This window comes from Pollicipes pollicipes, unplaced genomic scaffold (genome assembly GCF_011947565.3).
Source record: "Pollicipes pollicipes isolate AB1234 unplaced genomic scaffold, Ppol_2.1 Scaffold_6291;HRSCAF=7459_pilon_pilon_pilon, whole genome shotgun sequence".
Taxonomy (NCBI): domain Eukaryota; kingdom Metazoa; phylum Arthropoda; class Thecostraca; order Pollicipedomorpha; family Pollicipedidae; genus Pollicipes; species Pollicipes pollicipes.
The window spans coordinates 171,805-184,956 of NW_023596845.1; the positions used below are offsets into that span (position 1 = coordinate 171,805).

At 50.5% G+C, this 13,152-nt stretch overlaps 1 protein-coding gene and 3 long non-coding RNA genes across 4 annotated transcripts; 1 reads left to right on the forward strand and 3 right to left on the reverse strand.

Annotated features, from left to right (window-relative positions):
* Nucleotides 1-612: 612 nt before the first annotated feature.
* On the reverse strand, nucleotides 613-5,106 carry LOC119106866 (uncharacterized). The gene is made up of 2 exons (XR_005095169.1): nucleotides 5,070-5,106; nucleotides 613-1,332 (listed from the first exon to the last, which is right to left on the reverse strand). It is a non-coding gene; the product is annotated as an uncharacterized LOC119106866 (long non-coding RNA).
* Nucleotides 5,107-5,637: 531 nt separating this feature from the next.
* LOC119106863 (uncharacterized) lies at nucleotides 5,638-8,003 on the forward strand. Its single transcript, XR_005095166.1, has 3 exons — nucleotides 5,638-5,765; nucleotides 7,629-7,751; nucleotides 7,983-8,003. It is a non-coding gene; the product is annotated as an uncharacterized LOC119106863 (long non-coding RNA).
* A 440-nt stretch (nucleotides 8,004-8,443) lies between these two features.
* LOC119106864 (uncharacterized) lies at nucleotides 8,444-9,564 on the reverse strand. Its single transcript, XR_005095167.1, has 3 exons — nucleotides 9,455-9,564; nucleotides 9,046-9,208; nucleotides 8,444-8,834 (listed from the first exon to the last, which is right to left on the reverse strand). It is a non-coding gene; the product is annotated as an uncharacterized LOC119106864 (long non-coding RNA).
* Nucleotides 9,565-10,851: 1,287 nt separating this feature from the next.
* On the reverse strand, nucleotides 10,852-12,790 carry LOC119106860 (splicing factor 3B subunit 3-like; the record flags this gene model as incomplete). Its single annotated transcript, XM_037230200.1, has 5 exons — nucleotides 10,852-11,083; nucleotides 11,546-11,743; nucleotides 11,878-12,027; nucleotides 12,237-12,449; nucleotides 12,625-12,790. Coding segments are annotated over 5 exons (868 nt in total), but the record flags the coding sequence as incomplete, so codon positions are not given.
* Nucleotides 12,791-13,152: the final 362 nt, after the last annotated feature.

Genomic DNA, 13,152 nt, shown 5'->3' on the forward strand with positions numbered 1-13,152 from the left:
ATTTAACCGTACGTAGCAGCCGTGATGACCATGTGCACACCTAAATCATTACGCGGTAATATCGCTTGTGTCGATTGTAGCAGACAGGCCCATAGCGCAGCGGGCCTCACCTCCACAATGATCGTGTCTCTTTGTCTCTAGCCAACTCAACTATGCTTTCGCTGCAGCTGCACGCATCGCGACCTTCCAAAACGAAGGCGAGGAAGGCGACAGGCAGTGATCCGTGGGGCCGCACACCTCATTTTTCAGCGCGCTCTAGCAGTGAGCAGCGTCTGAACTGAGCAGCAGCGAGCAGTGAGCTGCGACTTGAGCATCGAACAGTTATATCTACATCTAAATCAGTCCGCGGAAACGAACATATCTGCTTACACCTATAACCATGAAAAGAGTAACCCCGCGAAGTCGATACACATGTGATTGTTAAAATATAAATAAAATCTTTAATTTATCATATCGACTAGCACATCAGCTTTGCCATCCTATCTGACGCCATAAAACATGCCGACCTAAAGGTAAGATGACAGGGGAGAATTATTGTGCCAAAAAAAAAATGCAAGTTCTATATCAAACCCTGCTCGCCTGACCTGGTCTCCGCACCTCCAGAGGCAAACGTAGCATGCGCACGTGTGTATTGTAACAGCTAAAATGCAACATAAAGCAAATGGTCCAACTACCTGCGTGGCGACAGATCCATGAAAACCACGCGCTGGTCGTAGCTGTTCTTCTCCAACTAACTCAACTATGCTGCCGCGGCAGCTGCAAGCATCGTGACCTTCCAAAACGGTGCTGGGCGCGGGATGGATGCAATCAAACGATGACTGGGAGTCGACGGGCAGTGATCAATGGTGCAGCCCATCCCGTTCTTCAATGTGCCTTAGCAGAGCAGCGAGCCGCGACTATCGAGTATCGCGTATCGACCACTCCCGCGGGGGCCCACCAAACGGGCCTGGCGTGCGGCCGGCCGCCGCAGGAGCGGGCGGCGCTCACGACAGCGGTGCCGATCGACTGACGCTCGCTTCGCCTTCCCGCGCGCGCCGACCGGCACAGCAACCAAACACAAACTCAGGCCAGCCAAGGCTGAAAGCTTTGAACACCGACATGTGTCCGCGCCCCGCGCACGCCGTCGGGCGCCAGAGATCGGCCGTAGACCCACTGGGGGGCCGCCGGGTGGGACTACTTGTCTCCGTCGTCCACCGTCTGGGCTTGAGTCATCACGTCTGCCACGCTCTTCTCCAGCTCGTCAATCCGGTCGCCCATCTCGTCTATTCGGCTGATGATGTTGTCTGACATAGTCTGGAAGCGCTGCTGCATGTTCTCCAGCAGGCTTTGCACCTGCCAAGGAGGTGGACACAAACACGTCAATAGTTTTATACGTATAAGGTTAATACGTTTAAAATTTTTGAAGGACCCTTCGAATACTTGCATTGCCTTCACTCATGGAATTTAATGAACATAATGCGCCACTAGAATGTGGGATATTGCTACACCAAATGCCACTTCAATGGCAACAACGTTTGTTACAGCTAACACCTAAGAACTATACCTGCACTTCTGGGCAGGAATAGCGCAACATAGATCTTGTGGATCATGGGCGTGTTCATGGTTTCCATCTTGATGCTTTTACTCACAAGTATTTTCCCTAGGGTCAAGACTCATGACAATACAAAGCATGATTGAGTCATCTGTGTTTCTTTCGTTACATTGTGTCTTGCTCTCATGGGAACGGAGTAGAGTCCCACTACCTTTTTGAAATGCCTGTTGATGGCAGGTGAAATGAGGTGGCGTGAAAGTACTATGTACGTCCTGACCTCAGGTAAAATGCAAATAAACAAAGCAGCTGTGTATGCTGATCATTTTGGGTATTTTGCCTATGAATTCATGAAAATTACAGCCAAAGGATTGCAGAAACAGCAGCAACCAAATTTCACACTAACCAAGGCCGACTATCAGGCATGCCAAAGTACAAGTGCTTAACCTATGATCCTATGATCCTATGGTCCTATGGTCCCATGGTCATATTCAGCCCACGATCCAACCTAAGGTCGCACAATTATGAGGTTTATCAAGTTACTACTTCCTTCAACCATTGTTTTGTGTCTTAGTTGCTTCTCCCCGAAAAAACTAGTTGTCTGTTCCTCATAACTTTATGAAAGTATAAAGATCAGTCCCAAACACTTTTACTTAACATCTAGTACTCGGCGCTTAACTGAGTGTGACGTAGGTAACATTTGGTGATGACCTGACATCCACAAGTCATTTTTGCTCTTAAGTTATCCCTTGTCAACTTGGTGTTATTTTCTTCACTTCCCACTAAAGAAAGTGTCCCACCTGAACGGCATATTTAAAAACATTCTCCCATGAAACCTCAGGACTGGCCATGTCTAATACCAGCACTGGGTTGAGCTACTGCACACCGTTACTATAAACAAGGATATCAATTCTAATTATCTCTGAGTCCAAATTATGTGCCGACGCTTTGTACCAGCACTATGCTCCTTCCCTGCAGTTGCGCCACCCTCGTCATGGCAGCCGGCGTGCATATCTCGACTGGCGCGGATAAACGACCGCCTGTGATTAGTCCAGCGGACAACGGCCTGTTACCGAGAAGCGCACGGGCTAAAGTTTAAATCAGTGCGTCACATCGAACATGTGATACTCCCTTTTCCAAAGCCAGAGTGCACCTCGAAAAGAGCTGTTGTGGCTGAATGCCAAATGGGAGGGGTCAAAGCCGTAGTACAACGTTTTGGTGAAATCATAGCAAAATAGCTTTGGTTACAGGACACAACATCATAAACAAAAAGTCAGAAACAAAAATTTAACAGGCAAGAAGTCAAACAGGATAAAAGTCAACCGCAAAAGAGTCAAACGTCAAAAAAACCAACCAAACCAAAAAAGTCAAACCAAAAAAGTCAAACGAACAAGAAGCCAAATAGAAGTCAAAAGGTTGAAAGTCAAATGTAAGAAAGCTAAACAGCCAAAACTTCCAACGCAGTAAAAGTCAAAGGCAAAAATCCAATCGAACAAACATTTAAAGGGATAGGAGTCAAAAACGATAACAGTCTAAAGCAGAAAGTCGGATAACAAAAAGTCAAAAGGGATAAACGCGAAATGGACAACAGCATGAACGGCTACAAAAATCACTTCCCTTGATTAAACAGGGCTTTAAAACACAGCGAGAGCCTCTGGTCAGGCATTCACGGGAGGGACTAAGAGGGGGGGGGGGGGGGGGGTATGAAGAGTCCGCCCGCTCAGCCAGTTGGAATAAATAAGACATTTATCGGCTCGTGACTCCGCAGAAGGTGCATAGGCCGAGTCCCAGCTTTGCGGCAAAAAAAGGTCCGGTTGCGTGATGGAAGTGCAGGGATGTGTTTCTCGAAATGGTTGGAAGGGGAGGGCTGAACATTGAAAAATGACCAAACCTGCCTTTAAATCTGCCAACAGGTTTCACCCCAGATTTGGCCACTTTCTTCCTAAAGTCTAGGGGACTGAAGCCCAAGGTGGGAGCGGGGAGGGGGGGGGGGGGGCGGCTCAGCTCCCCCAACTGAATAGGAAACCACATCCCTGGATAGGTGTCTTAGCTCATGATGACTTTTCGCGATGGTATATATTTTAGCTTATCCACTTAAATCCCTTAAACTATAGAAAACCATGGCCATAACAGAACATTCCTCATACCAGTGGTGCCATGGATTTTTAGCTACAGAAAAACTTTACAGGTGGTTTCAGGCCCTTCAGACAAAAAAGCCTCTTGGTGCAGAAAGGGCCAGAAATGACAATTTAGGTCTACCAGCTCAGTTATGTGGGTGGGTTACTGCCCCTTGCTCCCTCGCTCCTGCGTAATCACTGACTATGCCTACAACAAAAGGGTCCCTGCAAGCATACAAAGGGCCATGCTGACATGTAGAGGAGGCCAAGCCCAAACATGAATGAGATGCATGAGCCTCCTGGCTGTCAACAGATTATGGGGTTCCCTGGATTAGGGTGGAAAATATCCCAAATAATCAACAGGTTTTTAACCTTATTTGCTTCAGGGCTCCTGGCACCTGGTTCATTCTGACTTGAAGCCTATTATTGGGAAAGTCTTTTGGCAAAGCCCCTCCTGATTTTTGTCCCTATGATGTTTTATATTTAACAGACCTTTATGCTTGACTTTAATCTTTTGACTTTTCAGCATTCTGGCATAACATTTCACTTTTTGTCACTTGGCTTGCTGCCCTTTAGAATTTTTACCATTTGACTTTTTTCTTTACTTTTTCTTAAGATTTGACCTGAACCCTTTTGAATGGATGGATTTCTGGGATCAGAGCTAAGGCCAATCAGTGCTTGTTGTGTGAGCCTCACCACTACCATTTGATTCCACAAGTCCAGGCAACGGCAGAATTTAGTGGCAAAAGTTTTATGTGCCGCAATGCTTGGCATGGTCTGTCCTGCGGGACATCAACTGACCTTTAGCACAACCCCTTCCATGCCACAGGCCATGCTTGTCAAGGCCAAATGGCAAGCGCCTAAGGCGACTCAAACCCACCCTGCCAGGGGTGGGTGGATTGGAAGGCAGGCACTCCAACCAATTGAGCCATCAGGACAGAATTTAATCCTTTTTGACTTTTTGAAACCACTTTTTCCAATGCCAAGATTTGGTGGTGGCATCCCATCACTCTTCCTGATATAACTGCCTGGTGAGAAGATATCAATTTCAAAATGTGTGTATCAAGGCAACCAGCCAAATGTACAACTTGGTGCATGGATATAAGGAGTTGCACCACTAATCATGCAGTCTCAATTTCTCCTTATTTAAGGAGCAATCCCTGAACATTGCAATGACTTTGCAAATTATGCCCTTAGCATGCAAAATAGGTTCCAACGTATGGACATGCCAGTCTGCAAGAATCCTTCCCCAGCACATGACACATGCCATCAGTGAGGTGAGTCCAGAGCACTCTTACACTAAAATCAGCCCTCGGCCAAGTTCGGCAGAATTTCTAGACACAGGCCTTTCTGGAAACTGAATGGCGTTTCTTATATGCATCACAACATCTGATAGAAAAACGTGAGAAGCACGTCTTGCTTACATAAGTCGCAAGTTCCTGTACATTTTTAGGTTCGGAACGGAGTTTGATGAGTTCTGTTCAGTAGCCTTCGTCTGCTCCTTTTCGGCCATCACGAACGAGGGCTTGGGCTAGTGAAAGCTCCTGGTGCGGCGCGTTACAGTGCTCACAACACCTAATTGGATCACAACAAATGCGCCGCTACTAATTGCACCCAACCGCACGGTACCAAGCCGTCCGCACCCCAACCGAAGGCCCCCAACGCCCCTTCCCACTCTCCGCAGTCCGAGCAATCGACTCGGTGTTGTCGTGGAAACGAAGCAAGTCACCGGTGTGTTGTGTGCACCAGAAAAGCCAGAAAATCATGGCGTTATAAACATGATTAGCCAAATCTTTGCTAATCACTCATAAAGTTGATACAAAAAGTATTTTTATCTTCTTGAGGGCAAACAAGCATAGTCATTGACGTCAGTTATATGTAAATATGGCCTTAGTATTGTATATGACGTCATCAAATGGTACAAATTGTTTGTTGTTTTCCTGCAAATGCACTTCTTGACGGATATAATGGCGGCCCCCATGGAGTATCACGTACTGGGTGTGGGGGACAAGTCATTTTCCGTTTACATTGTTGTTTATAAAGATGTGAGGAATGTCAAAGAACTTCGGCCTTTGCTTATGAATGGGAGCTTAAACGTGGCGTTGGTTTCGGCAAAAAAGGTACGTATCCGTGGTTCGGGGCCGCGATTTCTCCAAGGCAGCACAACACATTGAGTAAAGTTACGTCAGTACGTGGTAGTTTTTGCTAAACACGTATGCTCTGATGAGAGTTTAAACGTGTGGGCATGTGTCTAATTTTTCCTGGGAACAAAGTCGACTCAGTCGTTTGCACTTGCTCGCCATGCATGCAAGATAATTGTCTGGTGTTGCACCAATTTACCCTTTTTCACATGGTTTAATATATAACAATAAGGGTAACATTGACTGCTTTTTCTTATCATAAATCTGTAGGAATTTGAAATGGTTAAGTTGTTAATCCATTCAAAAGAAAGTAAGTGTGCTATCAGCAGTTGAGCCTTGCTTAGTATGAAAATCTGTCATTAGCTACATAAAGGAGGATTTTTAGCTAGTTGTTCCAAGATTGTCAGTCCTCATAGATATCACCCCATCTTGTTCATTGATGACCTGTAGCTAGATGTATGTGTAGCTGAACCTTTATCCATCTGTAGGTTTAATCACATTTCTTTATTTAGGTTTAGCTGTGCTTATGTTTAGGCCCAAGCTTTGTAGATTAACTATACTTGCTGCTACCTTTGTGTTTTTGTATCTAGCTACATAGCTATATTTTTACTTCACATTGTCAGTGGTTGTGCATTCTGTATCACTGGCATGCTACAGTGATGTCTAATTCAGAAGTGGCCCATTAAAACTTCCTGTCCTCTGAACTAAGGCAGCATGGGTAGCTGATGACCCTCATAATAACTCAGAAGTATATAGTTTATATTAATGGGCTGGGTGGGGAATCAAATTCCTTTCTCCCTCTGAGGGTGTTTTCAGAATGATTTCTGAACAGTGCAGGATAACAGCACCAAACTTAACGTAGCTGCTGACTGAAAGACATCTTTCGATGTAAAAAGGAGATGCACCTTGTGAGGTTAATGACCTATGGCAAACCAAGGGCAGGCCATGGCTAGCAGCATAGGGCATTTCTAGGGAATCACTCAATGTGATGTGACAACAGTGTCAGACAAAGCCAGGCATATGTGAGAAAGGTTCTTAGGCAATAAACCAATTAAATTTAGGATTACAACCAATTCCATTTACTTGGTGTCAAGTACAAAGGCTGAATGAAGGTCAAAACTGCTGTTCTTTTTTACTTGAGAGCTTTATTTATGGGGTAGTTACAGTGCTCATTTCAAATTTGTGAATGGCAAGGACTGCAATAGACATGTTCCATGAACTTTTTAAGGTCAAAATAGGTCACTGACCTTAAATGATGTGGGTCAACATTTTGTCTCTGGCAACATGCTGCTTAGCATAGTTCACATTGCTTATTCAGGCGACAAAATAGGAGCAATGTAGAAGGTGTTGAGGCACCTTGATGTTATTAAGGTCAAACAAGGTCACTGACCTTCATTGAACACCATTGACCTTTTGCCTAGAACATGTATCTGGCTTCACAGCACTCGCATGAAGTCAAGGGGCACTTCAGACACCAATTTGAAGTTTGACATTGGTTGACCCCATTCAACCTCAAGGTAGTAATCTAGGAATGTCAAACCTTGACACTAATGAGTTCACGGACAGGCGAACCCACCCTGTGAATTTGGTGTCCTTATCAATATGGTCTTTGAAATCTCAGAGGGGTCAAATTGACCCCGCTCAAGTGGTGCATCCAACCGGCCACCTGTGCGCATATTAATGAGGCCATTAAGGACAATGGAAATGTGAAATAGAACTGCATCACCAGTAGCCTGTAACCCTGTTGTTACAACTGCAGTTGCCTGCATCCCTGGTGGTGTGCGGGACATGCCGTACAATGTGCCGATCAAAGAGATGTTTCATAAAAATGTAAATTTACAGATAGTTTCTTCATTTCAACTTCTGGTGGCAGCCAACATAGCCCTGCACAACCAGGCAGATGGCTCACTGAAAACAAGGAATGTCAACTCAGAGATAATATTCTCTCTGTCCCCAGGAAAACAGGTTGGTTTTTGCATTTTCTCTGCCTGCAGTACGCTAATGCATCCTAGTGATCAATTTTGATTTCAGCAATCAATCCCCACCCTGAAAACTTGCACTGAACCGGCCACCCTGAGCGGACCCGTGTGCAAATGCTAAAATTGTATTTTTCATTCAAACTTAAACGGCTCATTCGCCAGCCCACTGCCGTAGCTGCAGCGAGTCCCCATTATCACATCGCACCATTGCCACCAGATATCTGAGGCGTTTCGGTCGTGGGCGCGGCGGCCGACGACGCGACGGTGGCCGCTGTGGCCGTGGAGGACGCGGCCAGGCTGGCGCCCTTGCACGAGGCTCTGGATGGCACAGCTGTCCATCCCGACCAGCTGGGGGCGCTGGCCGACCCGGCCGCCGTCGCCCAGCTGTACGGCGTCACCGACCACGAGCTGGCCGTCGGCACGCTCGAGGAGGCCGTCGTCAACCGGATCGCCACACGCTGTGCGACGTAGGGCGCACCGGGGCTGCCAATCAACGCAAATGTCACCGATCACGAGCTGACCGTCGGCACGCTCGGGGAGGCCGTCGTCAACCGGATCGCCACACGTTGCGCGACGTAGCGCGCGCCGGGGCTGCTGGTCAGCGCGACCGTTCTCTCGCGTTGATGGTCGGCCATGGTCTATTGGTCTCATCAGCCGTTATTCATGGCAGAGAATGCCGAACTACAGCAGACATTTATTGTATTTTTGAAATATACTTGCACCGCATGGCTGCAATCTTTAATATGCATTTACAGCAATCGCCCCAGCCGCACTCAGTACACGACGCTCGGCGCCATTACATCGTCTCAACACTCTCGGGGCTTAAGGTGAGGTAATAGCGCCATGCCACGATGCACGCGCCGCGGGCCAACCAACACCGCACTCGCACAGATAGGAATCAGTATCAAGTACCAAGCATCAGACCGTATTAAGGATAGAGGAGCTCCACGTAAGGTGTGAAGCGAGCATGCATATTTCCAGGTGTCTGGAAGGTGTCGCTCGATGTTGGAAACTTCGGTAGTCCATGACCGTCCTGGATGGCGGCGACATGGTTCTGCAGTTGCATGCCCTGCGGCAGGGCAGGGGTGGATGCGGTCAGTTGAGTTCCAGAGGAGGTGCCAATGGGGCAGTTACTGGCGGGTCAGCGCGAAGCATTAATCAGTGGTGGGTACCTCAGGTGAAACACGGTGCGAACATCATGTCATACGTCACAATCCGAGAGAAGCAGTCCCGAATGGCGTGAGTAATTGATCGCCAGACATTTGGGGAGTCGGACCTACCTACAGACGGCGCGCCGCGAATTTCAGGCTCTGGTGTTCTCCAGCTTCTTGATATAGCACACCACCGTGCCGCGTTTTCCATTATTCCACGGATTGTTGATTTCGCTTGACGTTCAGGAAGATCACGTGCGCGTCCTGGATGCTGATGATGTACATCACAGCACTGCAGCAGAGTAAGGATCGGCTCCTTCAGTTGGGGTTACAAGGGCATTGCAGACGGGGGCGGCCAGTTACAGGTCAGCGCGAGATCTTAATCAGTGGTGGGTACCTCAGGTGAAACACGGTGCGAACATCATACCGTACTGCACAACTCTGGTGAGCAGCCTCAAATGACGTGCTCAGAAAGGTGACCAGGTCGACTCGTACTGGGAGTGAGTGACCACGCGGACATTTGGGGGGTCAGACTTACCTATATGAAGCATGTTGCGAATTTCAGGCTCTGGGATTCTCCAGTTCCTTGAGAATGCACTTTGTTTCATTGTCCAGCATTTCACGTTATTCCGCGGATTCTTCTTGCTCTCGCTTGACGTTCGGGATGACCACGTGCTCGTCCTGGATGCTGATGGTGTACATCACAACACTGCGGCAGAGTAAAGGTCGGCCCTTCAGTTGGGGTTACAAGGACACCGCAGACAGGGGCAGGCAGTTACATGTCAGCGCGAGGTCTTAATCAGTGGTGGGTACCTCAGGTGAAACACGGTGCGAACATCATACCGTACTGCACACAATAACTAGCCCATATGGTGCCATAATCACGGTACAGCTGCACCCAAAGACCAAATGACAAGCACGTCGTACCATCAGTCGTAATTACCTGTTTAGATCAATATGAAGACAAAGCTCTTGCATTTCGTGAGTTTTCGCTTGACGTTCAGGATGCTCACGTGCGCGTCCTGGATGCTGATGGTGTACATCACAACACTGCGGCAGAGTAAAGGTCGGCCCCTTCAGTTGGGGTTACAAGAACACCGCAGACGGGGGCAGGCAGTTACAGGTCAGCGCGAGGCCTTAATCAGTGGTGGGTACCTCAGGTGAAACACGGTGCGAACATCATACCGCACCACACGACAGTAACTAGCTCATATGGTGCCATAATTACATGCCATTATAAATCACAGTACAGCTACACCCAAAGACCGAATGACAAGCACGTCGTACCATCAGTCGTAATCACCTGTTTAGACCGATATGGAGACAAAGCTCTTGCATTTCGTGGGCATCTTCTGCGAGTGGTCGCGCAGCGGTCTGGCAGGAGGGGATCGGCCGTGGCATGGGCGAATGACCGCCAGGATACTGCTCGATCAGCTTCATCTGGTGCACAAACTGCAGCGTCGCCTTCCACGGGCTCTGCTGGGCGATACCCCCAGATACTAGAGTAAAGAATAGCTGAACATAACTGGATCTCTCGTTTCCGAAAAAGGAAGTGGCATTCAAGCGGAGGTGAGGACAAATCCGCACTACGTTGCTTTCACATGGAAATCCTGGGAAAGTGAATGGAGGAATAAGAAGAAAACAATGACATACCTGACGAGATGATTTCTGGATTGGCCAACCCTTCGCAGCGCCGCCGGTGAGGTCTGTCCCTTCGGGTCGACAACAAATCCAGGCAATGGTACATGACATCATTATTACGCGTTTCGTGAAATATGATACATGACAGAGACACGCGCGGCCTCTATAAGACTGTGACACGTTTGCTCGGTCGGATCACCGCTTGCTGGCAGCGCGACGGCGAAGTGCAGCGTTGCAACGCGTCCTCACTGGACGGCAGCAACGCCAGCAGCCAGACATGTACGCGCGCTCCGCACGAAAAGCCAGCACATCCTCGACCACCGCAAGCTGGGATATCTGCCGCCACAAACACCCCGGACACCATCGACGGGACAGACGCCGCCACTTAGAAAGCGTAGCGGGTCCGGATGTCCTCAAGCTTCTTGGACACTTCGCTCGAGGTGCGGTCCAGGTCTTCGGCGATCGACTTCTGCTTGGCCATGTCGATTGTGTTGTACTGTTCGCACATGTCGCCGTCCAGCACGTTCTGGAAGCAGAGATGGCAGTTAAGGTCCAACATGTTGTTGAATAATTGGATTATGACTTACCAGTGGCATATGAAATTAGTATCTCCTACACACCAGAACTATGGACGCACTTCAACAAATGTCACCCTTACGAAGAGCCATCATGCGCGCCGCCGTAGCATGCTGGACGCGGATGAACTGAGCATGCTAATGAAAGGAGTATTTTAGGGATTCATTCGGTCTATCAAAAACCTTTTTTGAACTTAAAGTGTCACCATCTTATTTGCAGTTGCCTCATGCACACAACTAAATTGCGGCGTACATCTGACCGTCAGTGTAAATATCCTTGAGCCGGATGCACAACAAGTGACAGCAAGAATTACTGGGAACCCTTACCAATTATACTGCATTTAACTAGCCTCTCGCATTTAACTACCCTCTCCCCTCCCATTCCCCCACGGCGTGCCCCGGCCGCGGCTCACCTTGACGGGGAAGTAGTAGCTGCGGAATGAGAGGTGGTCGCGGCCGCACAGCGGCGCGTTCTCCGAGCGCATGTGCATCTCCAGGTGCTGGAAGAAGTCCATGTCCTCGTGCGAAGTGAACGGCACCAGTACGCCGATCGTGCCTGAGATGGTGGTGTACACGAGAGACTCGCTGCCGCCCGGGATCAGCGTCGCCCTCTGCCGGCGTCGACAGAGCGCGAGTCAGCCGGCCGGACGAGGCAGACGGAACACGAAGGTGGCGGACATGACGCGCGGCAGCCGACACAGCGGCGGCGGCGGCGGCGGCGGCGCCGGCAGCGGCGGGCACTCACCTGCAGCGAGAGCACCGTCTCGCCGATGTGGAACTGGCAGAGGACGTCGGCCTTTTGCGAGGCACCGCCCAGCAGACCGCGGTCCCACAGCGCCTTGTTGCCTGTCGGGTCCTCGTCCACGTCGTCGTTGGTGCCGGTGGGCAGACGCAGCTGGCGGGCGGTATCGGGGCGTCAGGTGGGCCACGCATACCAATGAAGTCATACAGGACAACAGACAAAACTCAACACCGCCAGCTGCAATTTACTCGGGCGTCCAAATCCCCCTGGACCCAGCTGGACCGTGAACGCGCTAAGCTGCCCCACGACCCTGTAATGGCCGCCGCGCGGCGCGCTGCACGAGACGGGGCGCGCTCCCTCACCACGGCCACGTTCCCGAACTTGTCCGCCGCCGCCACCGTGTCGTAGTCGAGCAGACAGGTGGCCGTCACCCAGCGGTGGTTCGTGTCGTCGGCGAACAGGATCAGCTGGTTTTCCTGGCGCTTGTAGCGCACGAAAAACACGGACTCCTGCACGTCCGCCACGTACACGCGCTGACCCAGCGCCTGGATGCTGACGATGTGGTTCGGGATGCTCTGCGGCGGAGCAGGGGGGCCGTCAGCTGGGTCTCTGGGGTGCTGTGGACGGGGCGGTCACGACCGAGTCAGCGCGAGATCTTAATCAGCGGTGGGTACCTCAGGTGAAACACGGTGCGAACATCATACCACAACGGACAGCTTTTCACTGCCGCGGCGCCGTCGAAGCCGTTACCTTGTTTTCGCACTTTCTGAGCATCTTTTTCTTGCCCAGGTCGTAGATGCGCAGCAGTTTGCCGACGCTGATGAGCGCACGGCCCTGATACGGGCAGATGGCCGTTGGCACGTCTTCCACCTCGGTCCGGTGCACGAACTGCAGCGTCGTGCCCTCGTTCACCAGCCTGGGAACGCAGACGGCTGCGATCACAGCCGCACGCCGGGCAACAGTCTGGGGACGCCTCGTCGGAGGGGCGGCGGGCGGAGACAGTCCGGGGACGTCCCGAGGAGAGGGAGAACCCTCCGGCAACAGTCTGGGGACGCCTCGTCGGAGGGGCGGCGGGCGGAGACAGTCCGGGGACGTCCCGAGGAGAGGGAGAACCCTCCGGCAACAGTCTGGGGACGCCTCGTCGGAGGGGCGGCGGGCGGAGACAGTCCGGGGACGTCCCGAGGAGAGGGAGAACCCTCCGGCAACAGTCTGGGCACGCCCCGTCGGGGGGGGGGGGGGGGCTGCTGCAGGCCTGCGTTCATACGAGCGTGGCATCAG